The sequence below is a fragment of the Mastigoproctus giganteus genome, chromosome 8 (assembly GCF_048544385.1).
Source record: "Mastigoproctus giganteus isolate SK-2022 chromosome 8, ASM4854438v1, whole genome shotgun sequence".
NCBI lineage: Eukaryota > Metazoa > Arthropoda > Arachnida > Uropygi > Thelyphonidae > Mastigoproctus > Mastigoproctus giganteus.
The window spans coordinates 55,539,875-55,565,623 of NC_143582.1; the positions used below are offsets into that span (position 1 = coordinate 55,539,875).

General features: G+C 36.7%; 1 protein-coding gene across 1 annotated transcript in view; it reads right to left on the bottom strand.

The window, feature by feature from the left end:
- Positions 1-25,749, bottom strand: part of PolQ (DNA polymerase theta) — a 277,127-nt gene that overhangs the window by 25,963 nt on the left and 225,415 nt on the right. Inside the window, exons 19-20 of the mRNA XM_090380240.1 lie at positions 12,975-13,218; positions 2,045-2,229 (exon numbers count right to left, since the gene is read on the bottom strand). Of these exons, the coding sequence (XP_090236366.1) occupies positions 2,045-2,229; positions 12,975-13,218 (429 nt within the window). The remainder of the gene's footprint in view (positions 1-2,044; positions 2,230-12,974; positions 13,219-25,749) is intronic.

Genomic DNA, 25,749 nt, shown 5'->3' on the forward strand with positions numbered 1-25,749 from the left:
CGAGAAAAGCCACATCACAGTAGTGAGCTGTACTCTGCCCAAAATTATATATTTTGCTTTATGATTTACCACTGAGGTCAAATCAAGCTTTATGTGATACAATGTCTCTGAATAAACCTGTCATCAAAAATATGCTGGAAAATTCCATCCTTTTTTTTTATTTTCTTCACTAAGTTGTTGAACCACTTGAATTTTGTAGGGAAACATAAGCAAATGTACATAAGCAAATATACTTCAATGTACTTAAGAGACAATCCCTTGATGTCTAAAGCTTGTGATGTGATTTTGCATCACAAGCAATTTAATTTTAGTTTTTACTGGTGTAACTTGCGTTTGCATTGCTTCTTTAAGTATTTTGACATATAAGAGTACTGAATTCAGGGAAGGATATTTTATAATATTATGAATTCATTTTAATTTTTTTTTGAGACTAAGAGGAACTGGATGAATTGCAGCTCCTGGATTCTTCTCTTTCTTTCTCTCTCTCTCTCTCTCAATATTTGTTCATTTAACCATCTTAGTAAATCTTACAAGGATTGTTTACAATCTGAAGGAGGCAAAAATACTATAAACATTTTTTAGAATTTTATGAGCTAAAATGTCTCAAAAAATACATATTTTTTGTCAAACTGTATAATACAGTTTACATCTGTTCTTTTGAAATGTAAAACTACATACTACTACAGTTTTCTTGAAAAATGTTCTTCGCTTTACAGATTAATGGCATTAAGTCTATATGAAATAATGATGAATGGCAATAATACACTAATATAAAATTCTAATAAAATTCATAAATTATATTACTTTAGTCATAAATACTGTTGGCCATAAGATCATGTATTTATGTAAGGAGAAATCCATGACTGTTTCTTTCAGTAATGCTACATGGGTGTGCCTGAGCATTTCAGCACAACCTGCTAGTGCTCATTTGAGAATTGCATGCATTTCACAGTTTGCATCCCTGTTATAAGTGGTTGGGTTGGTTGATTTTTAACACCAACTGTTAGATGCTTATAACATGACATTCAACACACGTCTTGCATCATGCCAGGTACCCACAGTCAACTGCAATGCAGGTTGGGTGTTCAGTAATTTTGTAGTTTGTGAGTCGGGTGCAGTTCCAGTTTTTGAATGTAAATAATTTAATACAGTAATACCAAAAATTAATATATTTACTCACGAAGTAGCTAATGCATTGTAGTTTTATTAAGTAAATTAAATTACACACAACATTACTCTACTGATATCTTTATTATTGCATACATTCACCTTAAAAAATAGAAATTTGAAAGGAGACCTGATTGAAGTGTGTAAGGCTTTAAATGGAGTGAGTAAACTTATTGATGATGATATTCTAACTCTTCCTCAGACAACCCACAAGGTGACATAAACTTAAATTGAAAAAGGATGGTTGCAGGATAAATGTGTGGAAATTTTACTTTCACCAAGAAAGTAACTGATTTTTGGCACAAACTTCTACAAACTATTTTCACAATACCCCATCTAGTGTTCAGAAGTGGAAGCTGAACAAATATAAGGAAAGATTAGGCAAATTATTTGAGGCACAGCCAGATGATGTATATTTTTTTTGGCTGATGCTATATAAGTTTGCTTTATTTATTACTTCTAATACTAAAATCCAACCGAACAACTATTAAGTGAGATACAAGCACGATTTTAATTACTTTTTAAGAGATGACAATAGCCTATAAAATATTGATTTGGGCAAAGCAGTTGTCTCTTGAACAGATATGTAAATAAGAAAAACATGCAATTTCAGAACAGTGAAATCTTCAGGGAAGATTTCACTGATACAAAATGAGATACAGAGATACAAAATGATTTTTACTGAAAAAATGTAGTTTTAAATGAAACTGTTTTTAACAAACAAATTGTATTTATTTTTTTTTAGGATGACTGCTATTTATATGTTGGAAAATACTGGCTGAATTCTTCCAGAAGAAAAAAAAATACATACAACCTATTTGTGACAGTTGCATATAAATATAATTTAAAAGTTTATCAATATGATTATGACTAAAACCTGTTTAGCTTGTTGTCGCTGCTGGTATGACACCAAATTTGCATCTACTTGATTTAAGTTGGCTGCAATGACACTGAATATATCAACATCACTGTTCAATATATCTTGCAATTTTTGATCACCTGACAGATGTGCTAGAATTCTTAATTCTAACTGAGAATAGTCTGCTGCTAACAGAACACCACCTAATAAAGTAAAACAAAAACATAAATTATATTTTTAATATATTTATCATTATCTGACAAATCAATAAGCAACCTTAGTTACTGAATTTTGGCTAATGCTGTATAAGCTTATTTCATTACTTCATTTTCCACTATTAATATTAAATCAAATGTTAATTTTTTTTACATTAAAATTGATATCTAAAAAAAAAAGAAAGAAATGTTAACGACTGCTTTTGTAGCATTTTCTTAAATAACATAAACTGGCATCTTTCTAGTGGTCCTTGAGTTTGCTGTAGACATTGTGACACTGATTAAAGCTGAGGGGATCTAAAATGCCAATGGAGCTGATATTCAGGTACAATTTGTGAATCAAGTGTATCCAAGTTTGGTGAACTCTGGTTGTTTTTCAACAACCAAGTTTCCTGTATGCACCTTCATACTGGTGAAATGGCTAGTAAACTCAGGTTTATCCTCTATATGCAAAGTCTAAAAAATACTATGCTGGATGCAACTACATGAGGAATTCTTTAGGGGAGGGGAGGGGATGACAGAAGTTTATCAAATTCTAAGGGGGAGCGCTAAATGACTTTGTGTTAACTGAAAGGAAAGCAGAAGAGAAATTGTTGAAGCTGAACATAAAAAAGCACCTATGGTGGATGGGATCTAACCAATCATATTAAGGAAGGCAGCAAAAGAAGTATGCAAACCCTTAACCAAAATTATGAGAGAATCTTTGAATTCAGGTGAGGTTCCTGCAGACTGGAGATATGCAAGCTTAACCCCAATTCACAAAGGAAGGTCAAAAGGTGACATGAGTAATTACAGACCTGTTAGCTTAATGTCTGTTCCAGGAAAAATAATGAAGTCACTGATTAAAGAAGTAATGCAGGATCATCTGGACTGAAATGCAATTATACTGCAGTCACAGCATGGATTTGTTAAGGGATAGTCTTGTCTAACCTAACTGTTGTTTTTCAGTACTTATTAATGATATTGATGAAGGTATATCAGACTTAATGTCTAAGTTTGCAGATGATACAAAGGTTGGAAGAGTGGTTAATGATAGTAATGATGGTATTCTACTAGCAACAATATCTAGAAAAATTAGGTCAATGGACTGAGAAATGGCAGTTGAAGGTTTTTTTTTTTTTTTTTTAACATTGATAAATGCAAGGTACTGTGTATGGGTAGCAGTAATCCCAGAGTAACTTGTCAACTGTGCAGTACTACACTCAGGGTAGTAGAAAATAAAAAAAAAAACCTGAGGGTAATTGTCCAGCCAGACACGAAATTCTCAGAGAGTAGTGCGACATGCTGCTACTCATGGGATTTTGTCAATGATATACAGAAACTCTGCCAGCAGGGATAAGGAAGTGATTATCCCTTAGTATAAGGCCATGGTAAGGCTACATCTTGAGTACTGTATACAGTTCTGGAGGTTCCACTTTAGGAATGATGTAGATCTGCTGGAATGGGTAAAGAGAAGGACAATCAGACTGATAAAAGAAACCTAGAAAGGCTTCAGTTCTGCAAATTCTAGTGTCTACAGACTAGACTATATACATGAGCGGGTATAAATTCAAGTTGAGGAAGGATGGCAGGATAGCTGTGTGGAATTTTTCCTTTAGCGAACAGGTGGTTGATTGTTAGAACAGGCTTCCATCTGTTGTGGAAGTGGATGGTTTGAATAAACTCAAGGAAGAACTAGACAAATTTTTGGATTGTATGCCTGGGTGAAGTGTGCATTTTTTTTTTTTTTTTGGCTGATGCTACATGAGTTGCTTTCTTGCATCATTTGCCACCACTACTACTACTACTCAATGAATCAATATAGACAGGGATTGAAGCATGGCATTCAGCACCACACAGGGAATCTTACATTTGGAAATATCAGGTGGTAGATGACTCTCATTAGCTGGTCCAACTCCTCCACATTACTCAATGGAGGATTCAAGTGTCAAAGCTACATTTTGTCTCCAAAGCAAATCTCTGGAATCACTTCTTATTCATGCAGTACGAGTTGTGCCTTTTGAAATTATGACAGGAATCATGACAGGAGCTAATATTGTTTATATTTTTAGGGCACAGCATTAAAATGGTTTTTATAAGCCGGATACTAGATAGTCCACCAGACCAAAATTTTTGGTGACACTTTAGAAAATATTACGATTGGCTTGCATAATCTTGCTGCTTCTGTATTACTAGCTGTTATTCAAGGCACTGTGAGCAATATTTATGTTGGAAGGAACTATTGAGGTTATGTTATGTTAAACCACTTAACAATTGGCTTTTTTCAAGAAAATTTTCCAAAAACTGTCACTTTTTTGAAGGCCGATCTGGCTAGCCGGGTGGGTAAAGTGCCTGCCTAGCAACCCAAAGGTCGCGGGTTCGAATCCCGCCTCGGGCTTGGATCAAAGTACTGCAAAACCTTGGGAGGTGCATTATGGCGACAGAAGCCAATGCGTCAACAACTACCAAAAAAAAAAAAAAAAAAAACTTTTTTGAACATCGATTGTCTCACAAGATTATGATGTGTGTATGTATATCTGTGTCCCCACCCTAATATTTCTGTTTACCAAATTTAAGCAATGTTTCATTACAACTTACTTTGCAAGCTGGCTATAGTTCCTCATCATCGTCCTTGTCAGTCAGTCATTTTTTCTTAGCTGAGTTCATTTTTGTCTATATTTAACCATTGATTAACACTTGCCTTATCTATGTCTTTGCATCCTTCAAACTTTTGAACTGAGTTTAAAATATGAGGAACAGTTTCTACAGTGTTATTTGATTCTCCCACTTCCAAGTTATTTTCCACAATTACAAAGTCATCGGGCAATATTTTTTTATAATTGTTTGCTTTTAACTTCCACTCATGCAGTAGAAATGTTATAGATAGCACCTTTAACTGCTAGTGACTTCCAAAATTAGCATTAGCATTAGTAGAGGCATTTGATGCAAGAAAGCAAGCTTATGCAGCATCAGCCAAAAAAAAAAAAAAAAAAAAAAAAAACCACTTCACCCCTCTGTTTGTTCAAAATACCTGTCCAGCTGAGCCTTAAACTTATTTAGGCTATCAACTTCCACTACAAGGGATGGAAGTCTGTTCCACCAACAAACCACCCGCTGGCTAAAGGCAAATTTCCGCACGTCTATCCTACATCTGTCTTTCCTCAATTTGAATTTATGCCCTCTCAGGTGATTATTCTGAGCTAGAGGAAGAATCCCATCAGCATTGAGCATGCTCAAACCATTCAAGGCTTTATACACCTCTATCAGATCACCTCGCTGGTGCCTAGTCTCCAGACACTGTAATTTGCAAAACTTAAGCCTTTCTTCGTAAGAGCACCCCTTTGTTCCATTCACTAATCTTGTTGCCCTTCTCTGTACTCGTTCCAGCAGCTCTACATCCTTCTTGAAATGAAGCCTCCAGACCTGTATACAGTACTCTAGGTGTGGCCTGACCATTGCCTTATACAAGGGAATAATCACCTCCTTATCCCTGCTGGAAAAATTCCTGTATATCATTGACAATACTCCATGAGCTACTCTTGCAGCCCATCTGCACTGCTCAGATAAAAGAGGATTGTTTTCTTCCGTGATCAAGTCCATCATCAAGGTCTTTCTATACAATCGTTTCATGCTCTCAATCACCCCCTGGTCCATAAGTTGTACCAGTGTATGTTGGGTGGAAGATATATGGCGAAAATATTGCCATTTTCTGTACATAGTTTTTCCAATGGAGGATGGGATGGAGTGTTATCTAATAAACAAAATTGCTTTGTGGGGGAGACCTTTACAAGGTATACATTTTTAACATGAGGAATGAATTAGCTGTCACCAATTTTTGAATATATCTCTAGTCATCCATGCAGATCGGTGATTATAATAATCTGTTGAAATATTAGTTGTGTCCTTTAAACGTCTAGGAGATTTTGATTTTTCCACTATGGTTAATTTTAATTTTCCATCCCCTGAAGCATTTTTGCAGAATAAAATTGTTATCCTGTCTTTGCTAATTTTTTATATGGTGCATTTCTTTCCTGTACAGATTAGCATTAGTAGAGGATATGATGAAAGAAAGCAAGCTTATGCAGCATCAGCCAAAAAAAAAGGCTCCGATTTCACCCCTCCATTCTTTCAAAATACCTGTCCAGCTCATCCTTAAATTTATTTAGGCTATCAACTTCCACAACAAAAGATAGAAGTCTGTTCCACCAATCAACTACCCGCTGGCTAAAGGCAGATTCCCGCACATCTATTCTATAATGGCTTTCCTGAATTTGAATCTATGCCCCTTCAGGTTCTTAATCTGAGCAAGAGTAACAATCCCTTCAGCACTGAGCATGCTTAAACCATTCAAGGCTTTATACACCTCAACCTGACAATCAGATCACCTCGCAGGTGCCTAGTCTTCAAACACTGTAATCTGTAAAATTTAAGCCTTTCTTCGAAAGAGCAACCCTTTGTTCCATTCACTAATCTTGTTGTCCTTCTCTGTACTCGTTCCAGCAGCTCTACATCCTTCTTAAAATGAGGCCTCCAGACCTGTATACAGTACTCAAGGTGTGGCCTGACCATCAGCTTATATAAGGGGATAATCACCTCCTTATCCCTGCTAGAAAAATCCCTGTATATCATTGACAAGACACCATGAGCTACTCTTGCAGACCATCTGCACTGCTCAGAAAACTTCATATCTGCCTGCACAATTATCCCCAGGTCCTTTTCATTCTCTACCACTGTCAGTGTAGTACCTCAGAGTTGATACGTTATTCTGGGGTTGCTGCTTTCCATATGTAGTACTTTACATTTGAAAATGTTAAACTTCATTTGCCACCTCTCAGCCCATCTGCTCAACTTTTCTAGATCCTGTTGCAGCAGCGTACTGTCATTAGTGTCATTAACAACCCTGCCAACCTTTGTATCGTCTGCAAACTTGGACATTAAGCCTGATGTACCATCATCAATATCATTTATAAATACAGAAAACAACAATGGACCCAACACTGAACCCTGAGGGACTCCACTAATAACATTAGTCCATGAAGAGGAGTGTCCATTGATTACCACTCCCCACCACCAACGTGCAATTGGGCATTGCTCACAAATAAAGTCCTGTCTCGTCTGCATTGTTAATTTGTGATGGAACAAGACCTTTTCTTTAATAATCACAGCTAATTCATCACAGAATAAAGTTGCTCCCACATTATCTGCAGTGAGCTGTTCACCCTGTATATCTAACTCTCTTATACCATGCCTGTTTTTAATAGTTTCAACCAACCAGATGAAAATGTAGGTGTTCCAGGCATTTCTAATTAGCCAAAAAAATATTTTGCCTTGCTTAAAAATCATTGGTCCAGATATTGGCATTCCTTCAGCTCTTTGTTGTAAAAACCACATTATCATTACAATTTCAAGTTGTTCATTTGTAGCACTTTTGAGCAATTTTCTTTGTGAAGTGAAAGCAAATGTCACATTCAGAAACAAATTTATCTATATTGGGCTAGTTTTTAATGATGTCCTATACAGTTTGCTGGCCAATTCCAAATTTGTCAGCAAGCTTTGAAACACTTTCACCCTTTTCACATCTTTTAATAATTTCCAATTTCTTTTCCACTGTTAAATCAACTCATTTTCATTTACCTGACATTTTTAGTGGTTGAAATGTGAGAATAATACCTACAACACACGGAAAGCATACACAGGTTGGTTTGGTTGTTATTTGTTTTTTTTTTTTTTTTTTTTTTTTAGGAGAATTAGCAACTAAGGCCATATTGCTTCGGGGATATGCGGTGGTCATTCCCTGACCTTTCCACATCCTCCATATTTGGTAATCATGGGCTCAAACCCCCACGCTCAGGAACAAGCTTTCATGATGTTTAGTAGACAACTGCGAATTGGTTACATTGGTATGTTATTTGGCATCAGAAATGCAACAAGTGTTTGAAGACACTTGACTTCACATCTGCGGGTACAAAAACATCTGACATGATTTACCAGGCAGCAAAACGAGAGACGCAACAGTGATTTCCTGTGTGTACTTTACGAATCCACTCATACAGATAAATAATATTCTTTAAATGTTTGTTAAAAATAAAACTACATACATATAGAGGACCCTGGTTAATCCTACCTTCCCGATAACTGAGCCTCGAATAATTGACGTTTTACCGTATTTGAATATAAATGATAAAATTCACAAAACTGATAAAAGCAAACATTCCAATACTAGTCAGGAAATCTTCACTTATGCATTTTTGCAAAAAAAAAAAAAAAAAAAAAAGCAAACACATTGAAATGACAAAAGTTGTGTTTAGTATACAGTACACAAGTAATGTTATAGGTTTCTGTGGTGGTTGTATAATCAACAAAATTGTCAGAAATGGCAGCTTAGTTGAATAGATATTTTTCAACTATCTTTACTATTGAAACCACATTGGTATTGGTCAAGGGAGAACAGTGAAACCAAGTTGAACCGTTGCAATATAAGTAATATAATGATGTCAGAGAAGTGCCGATCTGAAACAGAGAGTATAAAGCCAGAAAGTGGCAGGTGAATGTATGTATTCAACTATTAGTAACGTTAATGAGATCATCATTACGTTCAGTGATTATTTTCCCTTATACTAGAGAAGTGCCAATATCATTGGCACTTCTCTAGTATAAAAAATTCTCCAGTGAAAAAAATTCCAATCTGGATTTTTTTTTTTTTTTTTTTATGCTTAAAAATTATTTACTCTGTTCTAAAATTTGTTTTTTGCCTCTATTATTCTCCCATCTCCACACATTAAAAATCATTCTTTTTTCCTTTCTTTGAAATATGATTTGCTCCAATATAACTTTTATAACAATGAATTAATTTCATTGGATAATTTAATATTGGCAACCCCAAATGGCTTCAATTTTCTAGTTGCACAGACACAGTTGGTAAAAGATGTTGAAGCTAACAACTTCACAGAACTGGATTATTTATAACTGGATTACCAGAGAAACTGATCACAGATCTAACACTATCTCTCTCTCTCTCTCTCTCTCTCTCTCTCTCCCCCCCCCCCCCCCCAAACAAAAATCTTTCAAAGTAATAGTTAATGTTGCCACCTCAGATTGGAATTCTGTTAATGCTTTTTTTTTGGGGGGGGGGGATTAATAAAATAGAGCCTGTGTTTCATGGTCATTCTCAGTCTTGTGATTTTTTTGACATTACAAGAATGTTATTTTTTAAAACCATCTGTATGATTGTTATTTATTCCAACATGCAACAGAAAGAAAGACCAAGGCACTTTAATCACCTGGTTCTCATAAATGAACCAATAGCAAGTAGTGACCAAGAAATTACTGTGTTCAAAGGAAATGTGAGGACTCCAAATTCAAGAGGTGGGATTATTAGTGGATTGAGGTGCACCTCAGGTTTGATTAGTTGCAAAGACAACTATACACTATTAGATATGAATTCATTATAGGTATTCAGATTATTCTGGAACCAAAAAAAAAAAAAAAAAAAAAAAATACTCATTCCAGCGGAGAAGTTCGGCAGAAGAAAGACACCAAAATGAATGACTATAGAAGCTAAGGGTTTAATTGAGCAAAAGGGAGGAGAAAAAAGCATGATACAGTTACAGAATATTGAGAGACATCAATTTACAACAGTATTATTATATGCATGTGTGTGTGTGTGTGTGTGTGTGTGTGTGTGTGTGTGTGTGTAACAAAACCAACTCAGTGGGTAATATAGACTAATAGAACTAAGAATGGGGATAAGTGATTAAATCAGAATAAAAAAGAATGAATCAGATACCCCTCCTATTTGATCTAAGAGGAAGAATCATAGAACATCCAGCAGAAGTGGTAGATGAGTTGAACAGACACTTACAATGACATTTATAGTTGAAACAATGTTCAAACCATGGTAAAAAAGTGACAAGGGCTTATTGCTGTAGGATATGTGGCATAATGATAACAGAGAAGAGTCTATCAGAAAGGCTAGTGAGGCTAAAGGAGGATAAGACACATCTTGTTATACTTTTAAGGCTGCATTAACCCATTGGAAATGTTAATGGACGATTTATCTTGGATTGGAAAAGTACTAATGTCTTACCAATTCACAAAGGAGATGTGAAAGAAGCGATTATAGATAATAGACCATACTCCATTGTCTTACCCACCAAAGAAGTGGTAAGTAAGATAATGGAATATGTGGTTAAGGGTATTATTATTATTATTATTATTAAAATCAGTTTATTTCCCAAGAAACCTTGGCTCATCCCGGGACGGCTCTCTGCCAGAAGGGTGTGAATATTTACAGACTAAGGTGCGAGGAACACAATGTACAATAAACAAGAGTACATGCGTGCACGACCCGAGACTTTTACAGGATTAAATATACAATAATGTACAAAACATACAGTAATCTACAAAATATATGATTGCATATATGTATGCACATAGGTATGATGATACATAGGTATGATTGCACGTAGGTATGATGAAGGACCACCTTGATAATATTGACACCTTAATGGATTACAGGAGGGGTTCAACGAATGGGAACTGTTGCTTGAATAATTTTGTTAAGAACTCTATAATGAAGTCACGAAACAGATGAAAGAAACAACTTTGACATTATTTACATTGACTTTAATAGTCTTTTTTGATATGATCTTGAATGAAAAGCAGTAAATTGGGATTACTGGTAAGATCCTTTGTTCGGGGACTAACTCTGTAAGATAGAACAGAGAGAGAGAGAGGGGGCAGTTATAAATGAGCATCCTTCAGGTTTTCTTGCCTGATGCAGTTGAGATCCTCAGGGTCCAGTTATGGAGCTTCTCCAGTTTCCAATGTTGCTTAATGACACTGATGAAGAAGTATAGGGAAAGATATTGATGTTTGTTGATGATTTAAAAGTAGAAGAGTGGTTAACAACCAGGACCAGGCCATTCTGCTTCAAAAATGGAAAAGTTGCACAAATGGTCTGAAAAATGGCGACTGAAGTTTAATGCTTCTAGATAAAGGTTTTTGTCCTAGGGAACTGAAATCCAGGAACTGCTTACTGCAGATCTGCCAGGCCTTGCCTCAGGTAAACAATGGGAATGGAAAAAGATGGATGGGGATATAATGGTGATTCACAAAAAAAAAAAAAAAAAAGAGAGGCTTTTATATGACTGGATACAAAATTTTCCACACACAGTAAACAGTCTGCTAGGAAGGCATATGGTGATGGCCAATCAATAATTTATTGGGCTCTTTTCAAGTAGGGAGAAGGATGTAACTGATCCTCTATAGAACTATGGTGAGACTGCATTTGGAATACTATATTTTGGACTGGAGGAGGAGGTGGCTGCACATAAAAAAGAAAAACAGTTTTGAGAGAGAAAGTTTAAAGAAAGGTAACCATACTGGTAGAGAGCTCAATGATGTTCACATGAAGGTGTCAATTGCAAAGATTGGCAGCTAGGTAAGATGCAATGGTGTTTCATGATGCAATTATATTACCTGAGCCCACTTTTCTGGCCACTTTCTCCAAACAACATCACTCACTCACTATAGAACTGTTTTGATTCCTGGTTCACTGTTTGACCACATGGAAAAAATTCATAATGAGCAATTCCCTGCAAGTCAAAAAATAAAATGAGCACAATCTTCACATTTGATTGAGATTATCTTGCTTGTTTTATGCTTGGAAAAGTCAGTTTTCCACTGGGATTATTGACCTTTGTTTCCAGATCATAGCTTTATATTCACAATTCATCACCAGCAATGATGGAAGGAAAAAAACATAAGTCAGCAGCAACAGCATTGATGAAGATCCTGACATATGAGCTCACATCACTCTCTCTATCTCATCAGTGATAATGTGAAGTGCAAACTTGACTGAAACACACTGCATTCCCAAATACTGTGTTAAAATTGACTGATGTGTCCCATAAGAAATACCAACTGCATTAGAAACTTTATGGATTTAAATCTATCACTATGATCAGATTACGAACATGCTCAATTATATCAGTAGTTTCTTGAAGTTAAAGGATGGCTAAAGCAAAGAACAAGCTTTGAAGGACAAGCAGCCCTTCTTTAACTTTGTGTGGACAGCACATAGCAGCTTCTCCAAAAGCTATATTTAACATTTTATGGATTTCTGTTGCGCATTTTTCAAATTTGAACCAAATTTGATGAAAATTCATTGCTCAGTGAAATCACTCATCTTAAAATACAACGAAACACATAAGACACCATCTATTCATATATGCTAATGCACACTTACTGCAGATACACAAGCAATTCATGTATTACTGTGTCTAGATGACTCACCAAACATACTACAGCAAGTCTCAACTTGCTATCCTGCTGCAATTTCATGATACAAAGCCAGTCTCTGAACTTTTTGATCACACCTCATATAAGACCCAGAGGGATCCAGTAAAATAAACACAGGAGATATAATTTCACTGGTTAAGAAAGAAGAGAACTAAGGTACACAAACATAAAATTTCATGGAATAATAGAAGGCTGGATTTGATGAAATTTATAGATCATCAGAATAAATTTCCTCCAAAGATGGCAAGGTTTGGTAGAGTTTAAAGCAATTTGAAGGAGGTTTTATCCATGTATTAAAATACATTTCATGTATTTCAGGTGACTGAATTTAAATGTGTTTTTCAACTTTGGCTTGATAAAGCCAAAGTTGAAAAACTGGATCAAACAATGCCTTTAAACTTAAATGCAAAATTCTGTCTTAAAGAAAGTGAAATTTATAAAGATTAATATACCTTTAAAAGGAATAAAGGCATTCCTAAGGCTAATAAGGCATGGATTTTCCTCCACTTTATAAGATGAAGCATTATTCTGTAAGCTGGTGGAATAAAATATATCAAAATCTTTTGGAATAGCTTGAAGATTAGGCTCATGCATAGTGGCTCGGCCAGTTGATGTGAATGTATCATAACTCCCATGCAAACGATCCATTATTAAAGAGAAATTAAATGCCTTTCTTCGCAGCAATGGAATAATTCCCTAAAAATAATAAGCAGTTTTAATATTATATAGCATTATATTAATTTTCATAAAATTATATATTATATTCAGCAAAGGTGTGTAAATAAATCTGGTGAAGTTATTGAATTCTGATACTATGGAAATATCAGAAATGTGGTGTCACTCATAATCATGTCACTTATAATCATCATCAGCCATTTTTATCTACTGCAGGATGAAGGCCTCTCCAGGCACTTTCCAGTTCCTTTTGTTTTGTGCAATGGCCAACCAATTACTACCCACAAACTCATGAATTTAATCTGTCCATCTCTGTTGTTGTTGTCTTCCAGGTTTTCTTCTAGCTCATCTTGGGTACCATTCTGTTATTTTCTTAGTCCATCTCTCATCATGTCTTCGAGCTGTGTCATAGAGTAAAAAAATATGTGGAGGTCCTAAAGTCTCTTGAGTAGTGAAGACCCGCTAATTTAGCGGATCTTCACTACTCAAGTTGTCTGCCAAACCAAGCTATGTGTCCTACACAAGACCATTTCAGTTCTTTAGTTTTGATAAGAATGTCTTTAGCATTAGCATTAGTAGAGGCATTTGATGCAACAAAGCAAGATGATGCAGCATCAGCCAAAAAAAAAAAAAAAATAAATAAATAAAAAATAACCACTTCCACTTCACCCCTCTGTTCATTCGAAATACCGGTCCAGCTGAGCCTTAAACTTATTTAGGCTATCAACTTCCATGACAAGGGATGGAAGTTTATTCCATCAACCAACCACCCGCTGGCTGAAGGCAAATTTCCTCACGTCTATCCTACATCTGTCTTTTCTCAATTTGAATTTATGCCCTCTCGGGTGATTATTCTGAGCAAGAGGAAGAATCCCATCAGCATTGAGCATGCTCAAACCATTCAAGGCTTTATACACCTCTATCAGATCACCTCGCCGGTGCCTAGTCTCCAGACACTGTAATTTGCAAAACTTAAGCCTTTCTTTGTAAGAGAACCCCTTTGTACCATTCACTAATCTTGTTGCCATTCTCTGTACTTGTTCCAGCATCTCGGCATCCTTCTTGAAATGAGGCCTCCAGACCTGTATACAGTACTCTAGGTGTGGTCTGACCATTGCCTTATACAAGGGAATAATCATCTCCTTATCCCTGCTAGAAAAATTCCTCTATATCATCGACAATACACCATGAGCTACTCTTGCAGCCTGTCTGCACTGCTCAGAAAACTTCATATCTGCCTGCACAACCACCCCCAGGTCCCTTTCATTCTCTACCACTGTCAGTGTAGTACAACAGAGTTGATACGTTGCTCTGGGGTTGCTGTTTCCCATATGTAGTACTTTACATTTATCAATGTTAAACTTCATTTGCCACCTCTCAGCCCATCTGCTCAACCTTTCCAGTTCCTGTTGCAGTAGCATAGTGTCAGTAGTGTCCTTGACAACTCTGCCAACCTTCGTATCGTCGGCAAAATTGGACATTAAGCTTGATATACCATCTTCAATATCATTTATAAATACAGAAAACAATAATGGACCCAATACTGAACCCTGAGGGACTCCACTAATAACACTAGTCCACAATGAGCAGTGTCCATTGATTACCACTCTCTGTCTTCTCCCCCTCAACCACCCCTTTATCCACAGCAGCAATTTCCCTCCAATGCCACACTGCTCCAATTTGTGCAGCAGTCTTCCATGTGCAACAGTATCAAAAGCCTTTCTAAGATCCACGTATATAATATCAAAGTTATTCCCTGCATCCAGTTCTTTTCTGACTGCATTATAGTATCCAATCAAATTGGTCAGGCAAGACTTCCCCCTTAACAAAACCATGCTGTGTCTGAGCTATGACTGAAGTCTTGTCTAGATGATCCTGCAGTGTTTCTTTAACCAGTGCCTCCATTAATTTTCCAGGAACGGAAGTTAAACAAACAGGTCTATAATTACTTGTGTCGCCCTTTGATCCTCCTTTGTGAATTGGGGTTACATTTGCACATCTCCAGTCCATGGGTACTTCCCCTGAGTCCAAGGAAGCTCTCATAATTTTGGCTAAGGGTTTGCTTACTTCCTTTGCTGCTTCCTTTAATATAACTGGATAGATCCCATCCGCCCCAGGTGCCTTTCTTGTATTTATCTTCAACAATGTCTCCTCCACTTTACTCTCAGTTATTACAAGATTCTCTAGCTTACAGCCAGAGTTGAATACACCTCTGGCATTCCCCTCGCTGAATAACTCCTCATGTGTGAGTGTCGATGCAAAATATTCATTCAGTTTGTTAGCTACCTGAGCAGGATCATCAACAGTTGACCCATCGATATCAAGTGGACCAATCCGATTCACCCCTTGCTTCTAGAGTTTACATAAGTAAAGAACTCTTTGCTGTTTTTTTTTGCATCCCTTGCCAAAGATTTCTTGTAATCTGCCTTCACCTGCCTAACCTCCTTTGTAACTTGGTTACAGATCAACTTGTATCTATCGTAGGCTTCTGTGTCATGTGTGAATTTGTATGTATCCCATGCATTTTTCTTCTCTGCCATATGTCTCATTAGTTCATCTGACATCCACTTAAGCCTAAACCTTGAACAATATTTCTTAGTTGGTATGTAAAGCCTAGTAGCTTCCAAGATAAGTTCTTTGAATGCTTCCCATTTTGAATTTGCTATTGGTAACATCTTCAGTTGGTCCCACTGTATAGAATTTAAATACTGTCTCAGTCCATCGTAGTCGCCTTTACGAAAGCAATAACCCTTCCCTTTACCCCTAATGGTAGTTACCTCTTTGAGTAAATCCCACTTCAGCACACTGTGATCACTGCCACCTAGTGGTTCATTTACCTGCAGATTCTTAATGCATGAAGAATCACTACTGATAATCAAATCAAGAGTATTACTCCCTCTAGTTGCCTCCCGAACATGCTGATGTAGAAAACAATCATCCAATAAATCCACAAAAGCCTTGCTAGTGTGTGAGTGACCAGCCCCCAAATTCCAGTCCATATCTGGGAAATTAAAATCCCCCATTATAAGACTCTCTGATTTACTGGCCCACTCTATTTCCACGTACAGTTTCTTATTATACTCATCAGAGTCATTTAGGCCTATAGCACACCAAACTGACTCGACACTGCACTGTCCAGCAATGTCGACTGGCTTCACTTCCTTGGATTTTATGTATTTCTTAACTAATAGCATAATCCCTCCTCCCTTTCTACCCTGTCTATGCTTTCTGTAGACATTGTACTCCCCAAATTCCAGTTCTGCATTCCTTATATCTGTGTGACACCACGTCTCTGAAATCCCAACAATATCTGCCTTTGATGTTTTGAGCAATACCTCAAATTCATCAAATTTATTTACTAAACTCCTAGTATTGGTGTACACGCAAGTATACATGCACCTGTTCTTTTTCTTAGCTACCGTAACACAACCTATGTGTTTATTTGTACCCCAATGATTCCCAGCAGTCTCTGATCTATCCTGCATCTTATTTTCCAGGCTGCTGCTCATTCCAATAGAAGCAGTGCAAGAATCACTTTCACCTCTGCCAGTGGCTACTGTTAATCTATTAGTCCTTGTATCCCCCCCCAAGCTAGCAGTTTTCCGACCCACCTAACACTGCCTCGATAGCAAACATTCTTGCACCCTTTCTATTTAAGTGAATCCCATCCCTGTAGAAGCAGTCTCTCCTGTTAACAAGTACAGACCAGGCTGAAAAAAATTCTACCCCTTGAGCCTTGCACAATCCTTCCAGGGTCGAATTGAACGACAGGACTCTCATCATATACTCCCTCCTATCGTGGAAACAGTGAAAGGAGTGAAGGTGGAGTTGGGTTTCTGGTCCATAAAGATTTTAAAAACAACATTTTGGAATTCAAAAGTACATCACCAAGGTTGTCAAGACTACTGCTCAGGATTTCTAAGAGGTACAAGCTAAAGATTATAATGATCTATGCACCAACATCGAGCGATGATGATGAAGAGGTTGAAGAAATGTACACCGAAATTGAGAGTCTTCTAGATGAGCAGAAAACCCACTGCACTATTATTATGGGGGACTTCAATGCTAAGGTTGGCAAAAAGACAAAACAGCGCAAAAAGGAGAACTAGAGGAAATTTTGGAATTGGTGAAAGAAATGAAAGAGGCGAAAGACTTGTGGAATTTGCAGAATCTCAAGGACTGTCAGTAATGAACACTTTTTTCAAGAAAAGAGTGAACAGAAAGTGGACATGGAAGAGTCCAAATGGATTAACTACTAATGAACTCGACTACATTCTCACTAACAGAAGATATATTGTGAATGATGTTACCATCCCGAATAAGGTAAATGTTGGAAGTGATCACAGAATGGTAAGATGTACACTTGATATAGATGTAGGAAAGGAAAGGAAAAAACTGATTCGAGTAAATAATACAAAGGTCTTTGAGATAACAGAAGAGGAGAAAAAGCAGTATGTACTGGAACTTAAGAACAAGTTTGAGCTTCTGCAGACTGCTCAGGACCAAGATATTGAAGAGGAATATTACAACTTTCTGAAAGTGATAAAGCCCAAGAAACCTATAGGGAAAAAGAAATCCAAAGAAGAAAAAATTAGTCAAGAAACACTTGTCATGATGAACCGAAGACAGCAAATGAAAAGCAAGAAAAACACTGACAGGGAGAAAATTGAGTATACTGAGTTATGAAAAGCCATTAGAAAGAAACTCAGAGAGGACATAAGAAGATTTAACGCAAGAAAAGTAGAACAAGCATTAAGGGAAAACAAAGGATTTAAATCAGCAGCCAATGGCAGTAATACAGAAAGACAAATGATACTGAAACTGAAGAATAGCGATGGTGTACTTATAAACAGCAGAGAAGGCATAATTCATATAGCAGAAGACTACTATAGAGAATTATACAAGGAGCAGGAGAATGATGCCAGCAGTGGGTAAGATGGATTGCAAAGTAGCAACACATACGGCATACCCAACATTCTTCCTGATGAGGTAGAACATGCATTGAAGAAAATGAAAAATCAGAAAGCCCCGGGGGAAGATGAAGTTACTGTAGAGTTGTTAAAATTGGGAGGAAGAGACATAACACAAAAACTGGCAAGGCTCTTCACAAAGTGTATTAGAAAAGGTGTGATGCTTAAGCAGTGGAATAATGCAATCATAGTTTTGCTGCATAAGAAAGGAGATAAATCAGAAATTGGAAATTATAGACCAATTAGCTTGTTATCCCACATCTACAAGTTGTTCACAAGGGTCATTACTAACAGATTATAAAGAATACTTGATGAGAATCAACCGAAAGAGCAAGCTGGCTTTAGGACAGGATTCTCAACTATGGATCACCTTCACGTAATATCACAGCTAATGGAGAAAGCAAATGAATATAAAACACCATTATGCCTGGCATTTGTGGATTATGAAAAGGCATTTGACTCCATACAGCATAATGCAATGTTTCGGGCACTGCAAAGACAAGGCATAGATACCCCATATATTATGATTTTGAAGAAAATATATGAGAGTGCTACCTCCTTTTTTAGACTAGACAAAGACAGTAGGAAATTTAAAATTGAGAAAGGAGTATGGCAATGAGACACAATATCCCCGAAGCTGTTTACTGCTACCCTTGAGGAAGCTTTCAGAAGATTAGAGTGGTCGCAGAAAGGAGTCAATGTGAACGGAGAGTACCTAAACCATTTACGATTTGCAGATGACATTGTGGTCATAAGCCACGATCTCAAAGAATTAGAGGAAAATCTTAATCAGTTATGCACAGTTAGTAAGGATTTAGGACTAAAGATGAATATGGATAAAACAACAGTAATGATGAACAAGTATGCCACAGAAAGGGAAATAATGATTGAAGGAGCAGTAATTGAAAAGGTGGAGTCATATACTTATCTGGGACAAGTTATTAGCTGTAATAATGATAAATGGCTGGAAGTCAAGAGAAGAATAAATTTTGGATGGATAGCATTCAGGAAATATAGTCACATACTGAAGAGCTTTGGTTTTGGTTTTTTTTTTTTAGGAGCATTAGCAACTAAGGCCATATTGCTCCTGGATATGCGGTGGTGACGGGCTCGAACCCCGGTCTAATCAAGAAGCGTGTGCTACGCACTGCTGCTCCTTCCCACCTGGCTACGGAGGCGCCTTACTGAAGAGCAATATCCCAGTTTGTCTGAAACGTAAAATAATGAACCAATGTATACTCTCCACCATGACTTATGGAAGTGAAACTTGGGCACTCACCAAAAGAATGGAAGAGAAGCTGAGAACTACACAGCAAAGAATGGAACAAATTACATTGGGAATCACACTGTTAGATAAGAAGAGAAACACATGGATTAGGCAGCAAACTCAAGTAAAGGACATTCTTATCAAAACTAAAGAACTAAAATGGTCTTGGGCAGGACACATAACTCGAAGACATGATGACAGATGGACTAAGAAAATAACAGAATGGTACCCAAGAGGAGCTAGAAGAAAACCTGGAAGAAAAAGGCAGAGATGGATAGATGAAATGCATGAGTTTTTGGGTAGTAAATGGATGGCCAGTGCTCAAAACAGAAGGATCTGGAAAGTTGCTGGAGAGGCCTTCATCCTGCAGTGGATTGAAAATGGCTGATGATGATGATGTGACTATATTTCCTGAATGCTATCCATTAAAATTATTCTTCTCTTGACTTCCAGCCATTTATCATTATTACAGGTAATGACTTGTCCCAGATAAATATATAAATCCGCTTTTTCAATTACGGCTCCTTCAATGATTATATTCCTTTCTGTGGCATACTTATTTACCTTTACTTTTATTTTAGCCATATTAATTTTTAGTCCGAAATCCTTACTAACTCTGCATAACTGATTAAGATTTTCCTTTAATTCTTTAGGATCCTGGTTTATGATCGCAATGTCAACTGCAAATTGTAAATAGTTTATGTGCTCTCCATTCACATTGATTTCTTTCTGCAACAAGTCTAATCTTCTGAAAGCTTCCTCAAAGGTAGCATTAAACAACTTTGGAGATACTGTGTCTCCTCATCGAACTCCTTTCTCAATTTTAAATTTGCTACTCTTTTTGTCTAGTCTAATAAAGGAGGTAGTATTCTCACATATTTTCTTCAAAATCATAATATATGGGGTATCTATGCCTTGTCTTTGCAGTGTCCGAAACATTGCCTTATGCTGTATGGAGTCAAATGCCTTTTCATAATCCACAAATGCCAGGCATAATAGTGTTTTATATTCATTTGCTTTCTCCATTAGCTGTGATATTACGTGAAGGTGATCCATAGTTGAGAATCCTGTCCTAAAGACAGCTTGCTCTTTCGGCTGATTCTCATCAAGTATTCTTTATAATCTGTTAGTAATGACCCTTGTGAACAACTTGTAGATGTGGGATAACATGCTAATTGGTCTATAATTTCCAATTTCTGATTTACCTCCTTTCTTATGCAGCAAAAATATGATTGCATTATTCCACTCCTTAGGCATCACGCCTTCTCTAATGCATTTTGTAAAGAGTCCTGCCAGTTTCTGTGTCACGTCTCTTCCTCCCAATTTTAACAACTGTACAGTAACTTCATCTTCTCCCGGGGCTCTCTGATTCTTCATTTTCTTCAACACATGTTCTACCTCATCAGGAAGGATATCAGGTATATCATATGTGTTACTAATTTGTGATCCATCTTCCCCACTGCTGGCATCATTCCCTCGCTCCTTGTATAATTCTCTATAGTAGTCTTCTGCTATTTGAATTATGCCTTCTCTGCTGTTTATAAGTACACCATCACTATTCTTGAGTTCAGTATCATTTGTCTTTCTGTATTACTACTCGTGGCTGCTGATTTAAGTCCTTTGTTTCCCCTTAATGCTTGTTCTACTTTTATTGTGTTAAATATTCTTATGTCCTCTCTGAGCCTCCTTTTAATGACTTTGCATAACTCAGTATACTCAATTTTATCCTTGTCAGTGTTTATCTTGCTCTTCATTTGTCATTTTTGGTTCATTGTGACAAGTGTTTCTTGCCTATTTTTTTCTTCTTCTTTGGATTTCTTTTTACCTATAGGTTTCTTGGACTTTATCACTTTCAGAAAATTGTAGTATTCCTCGTTGATATCTTGGTCCTAAACATCTGCAGATGCTCAAATTTGTTCTTAAGTTCCAGTACGTACTGCTTTTTCTCCTCTTCTGTTATCTCAAAGACCTTCGTATTATATACTCGAGTCAGTGTTTTCCTTTCCTTTCCTACATCTATATCAAGTGTACATCTTACCATTCTGTGATCACTTCCAACATTTACCTTATTCAGGACGGTAACATCATTCACAATATATTTTCTGTTAGTGAGGATGTAGTTGATTTCCTTAGTAATTAATCCATTTGGACTCTTCCACGTCCACTTTCTGTTCACCCTTTTCTTGAAAAAAGTGTTCACCCTTTTCTTGCAAATTCCACAAGTCTCTCACCTCTTTCATTTTGTTTACCAATTCCAAAATTTCCTGTAGTTCCCCTCTCTGCACTGGTTTTCTCTTTTTAACCTTAGCATTGAAGTCCACCATAATGATAGTGTAGTAGGTTTTCTGCTCATCTAGAAGTCTCTCAATTTTGGTATACATTTCTTCTAACTCTTCATCATCATGGTTCAATGTTGGTGCATAAATCATTATAACCTTTAGCTTGTACCTCTTAGAAATCCTGAGCAGTAGTCTTGACAACCTTGATGTACTTTTGAATTCCAAAATGTTTTTTTTCTTTTATATCTTTATGGATCAGAAAGCCAACTCCACCTTCGCTCCTTTCACTGTTTCCATTGGTATACAGTAGATTTCCACTTGATAAACTTATGAGTGATTCATTTCTTTTTATTGTTTTGCCAAACTGATGATATTCCAATTCACATTTTCTAATTCCTTTTCCAGCTCTAATACCCTATCTTCACCAATGAATGATCTTATAATAGGAATGCAAAATTTAAATGTGGCAATCACAAGACATACAGAAATGACAATTACAGAAGGGGGTAGGTTATGTTTCTGGTTAAGAAGTACACGGATTCTAAAACAGTGCAATCAGTAGACATGAACTGTCAGTGTAATACTGAGTCAGTCTGGTGTGACATAAGCACTAGAAAAACAAATGACAGCCTTGGGTTACAAGTAAAATGACTACAATGGGCATCATATGACTAGCTATGCAAATATCCCCCCCCCCTACTTATCCTTCAACCCATACACGGTACTAAGTACTATAGGTTTTGATACCTTTCGTGTTTGGGGTTTTCATAAAAAAAAAAAAAAAAATAGAATGGGCCAGCAAATCAGAATGTATTATCATGGGAGATTTTATCTTACCAGACATTTATTGATACTTATAAGTTGACAGCTCAATCAGCAGCAGAACATTTTTGAACGAGATAACTGATTGCTTTCTACACTAAAATATTAGATATATTATGAAAGGCAATATTCTTTATCAGGTTATCATCAGTGTGATTCATCATGTATTAATAATCTTCAAGTAAAGGTGCTATTAGACGGCAGTGATCATAGCCTACTGATGTGAGAGTTATTCATAGCAATAAATACTGTCAAGGGAAAGGGAATTTTCTTTTTTTGCAAAGGCAATTATATTGAACTCAGACACAGAAGAAATGACACAAAATACATATTTTGGGTCATTTCTTTTTTTTTTTTTTTATTTAATTTAATTTATTTTTATATTATTATTATTTTTTTGGTCAACCAGTCCATTGATATTCAATATGCACTAGGAAGTATAATTTATTATCATAAATCCTACCTAAAATATGAATAGTATTTACAAGTGGCAAAGGGTGACCTGGTAAATTGCAGCTCAGGTTCCGAATGCATCTTGTGGTTGGTGCAGAGATGTATGGAAGTGGATATTTGGTTAGATAGTCCATTTTAACACTGTTTAGCGAAATGAAGCCGCTGAGGTTCTGCAAATGACAGGATATATAGTAAGATCAGTGTAAAGCTATGAATCCAGTGTTCAGAATATTTTTGGTCATATAATTCCATCCCTATAAAATGCTATTGACATGGGCTGGATGAAATATCTTTGATCTTATAAATCCACATCCTAACAACATACAAAATTTAATATTGATTAAAAAAACATGCATTATAAAGGTGGGAATCTTACAAAGCTCAAACTTATATTATTGTTAACTATAAGGTATAGCCATGTACACTGAGTTGACAGAAATCATGGGATACCTACCTACTAATGGGTAGGCCCACCTTTCGGCTGAATAAGGGCAGTCACATGACGAGGCATTGAGTCCACTAGTTCACAAAAGCATTCCACAGGTATTTCCATCCATGCTTGCTGCAAGGGAGGATGTTATATTTGAATAATACATTGCTAGCTTGTTAATTTGATTCATGTGATTGCTGACAGCCCAAACAATTCAAAGTTGACTGCCAGTGATATCATCACAAAATGGAAGCATTTCCACCATCTAGCAACACAGAAAATCCATGGAAGCTCACTTTGCATGACCACAAGATACCTGCCGAAGGGCAATAAGGCACCAATGCTAGAAGTATAGTAAATAAATTTGATGAATTTGAAGTGTTGGTCAAAACATCAAAGGCGGATATTGTTGGGATAGCAGAGACGTTGTGTCACACAGATATAAGGAATGCAGAACTGGAATTTGGGAAGTACAATGTGTACAGAAAGGATAGACAGGATAGGAAGGGAGGAGGTGTTATGCTGTTAATTAAGAAAAACATAAAATTAAAAGAAGTGCATCCAGTTGATATAGATGAACAGTGCACTGTTGAGTCAGTTTGGTGTGACATAAGCACTGCGAAAGCAAAAATAAGAGTAGGAGTGTGTTGTAGGCCTAATGACTCGAATGAGTACAATGAACAATTGTACAGAGAAATAGAGTGGGTTAGTAAATCAGAATGTCTCATAATGGGGGATTTTAACTTCAAAGATATTAACTGGAACTTGTGGGTTGGTCACTCACACACTAGTAAGACTTTTGTGGATTTATTGGATGATTGTTTTCTGCAGCAGCATGTTCGAGAGGCAACCAGAGAGGGTAATACTCTTGATCTGGTTATCAGCAGTGATCATTCGTGTATTAAGAATTTGCAGATAAAGGAACCACTAGGTGGCAGTGATCACAGTGTACTGATGTGGGATTTACTTAAAGATATAATTACCATCAGGGGTAAAGGAAAGGGTTTTTGCTTTTGTAATGGTGAGTTCAGTGGTCTCAGACAGTTTTTAAATTCTGTACAGTGGGATCAACTGACGATGTTACCAACAGTAAAGCATTTGAGGAATTAATCATACCTATTAAGAAATATTGTTCAAGGTTTAGGCCTAAATGGTTATCAAACGAACTAATGAGACTTATGACAGAGAAGAAAAAGGCATGGGATGCATATAAATTATCAAGCGACTCAGAAGCCTATGGCAGGTATAAGCTATGCAGTAATCAGGTCACAAAGGAGGTTAGGCAGATGAAGGAAGATTACAAGAAATCTTTGGAAAAAGATGCTAAGAAAAACAGCAAGGATTTCTTTACTTATATAAACTCTAAAAGGAAGGGGATAAATCTGATTGGTCCACTGAATATCGATGGTTTGGCTGTTGCTGATCCTGCTCAGATAGCAAACAAACTGAATGAGTATTTTGCATTTACATTCACACATTAGGAGTTATTAAGGTTTGAAAATGGCAGAAGGTTATCAAATTGTAGCAGGGTGCTTAATGATTTTGTAATAATTGAGAGCAAAGTGGAGGAGAAATTGTTGAAGTTAAACATAAGAAAGGCACCTGGGATGGATGGGATCTATCCAGTTATATTAAAGGAGGTGGCAAAGCAACTAAGTAAACCCTTAGCCATAATTATGAGAGCATCCTTGGACTCAGGGGAGGTCCCCACCGACTGGAGATGTGCAAATGTATCCCCAATTCACAAAGGGGGATCGAAGGGTGACACAAATAATTACAGACCAGTTAGTTTAACTTCTGTTTCGGGTAAAATAATGGAGTCACTGGTTAAAGATGCATTGCAGGATCATCTAGACAAGACTGCAGCAATAATTCAGACACAGAATGGGTTTGTTAAGGGAAAGTCTTGTCCAACAAATTTGATAGGATATTATGATGTGGTTACAAAGGAACTGGATGCAAAAAATAATTTTGATATCATATATTTGGATTTCAGGAACGCTTTTGACACTGTTGCGTATGGAAGACTATTGTACAAATTGGAGCAGAATGGTATTAAGGGTAAGTTTCTACAATGGATAAAAGGATGGTTGAGTGGGAGAAGACAGAGGGTGGTAATTAATGGGTGCTGCTCTTCGTGGACTAATGTTATTAGTGGAGTCGCACAGGGTTCGGTTTTGGGTCCACTGTTGTTTTGTATATTTATCAATGATATTGATGAAGGTATATCAGGCTTAGTGTCGAAGTTTACAGATGATACAAAGGTTGGCAGGGTTGTTAATGACAGTAATGGCAGTGTGCTACTGCAACAGGATCTAGATAATTTGGGGA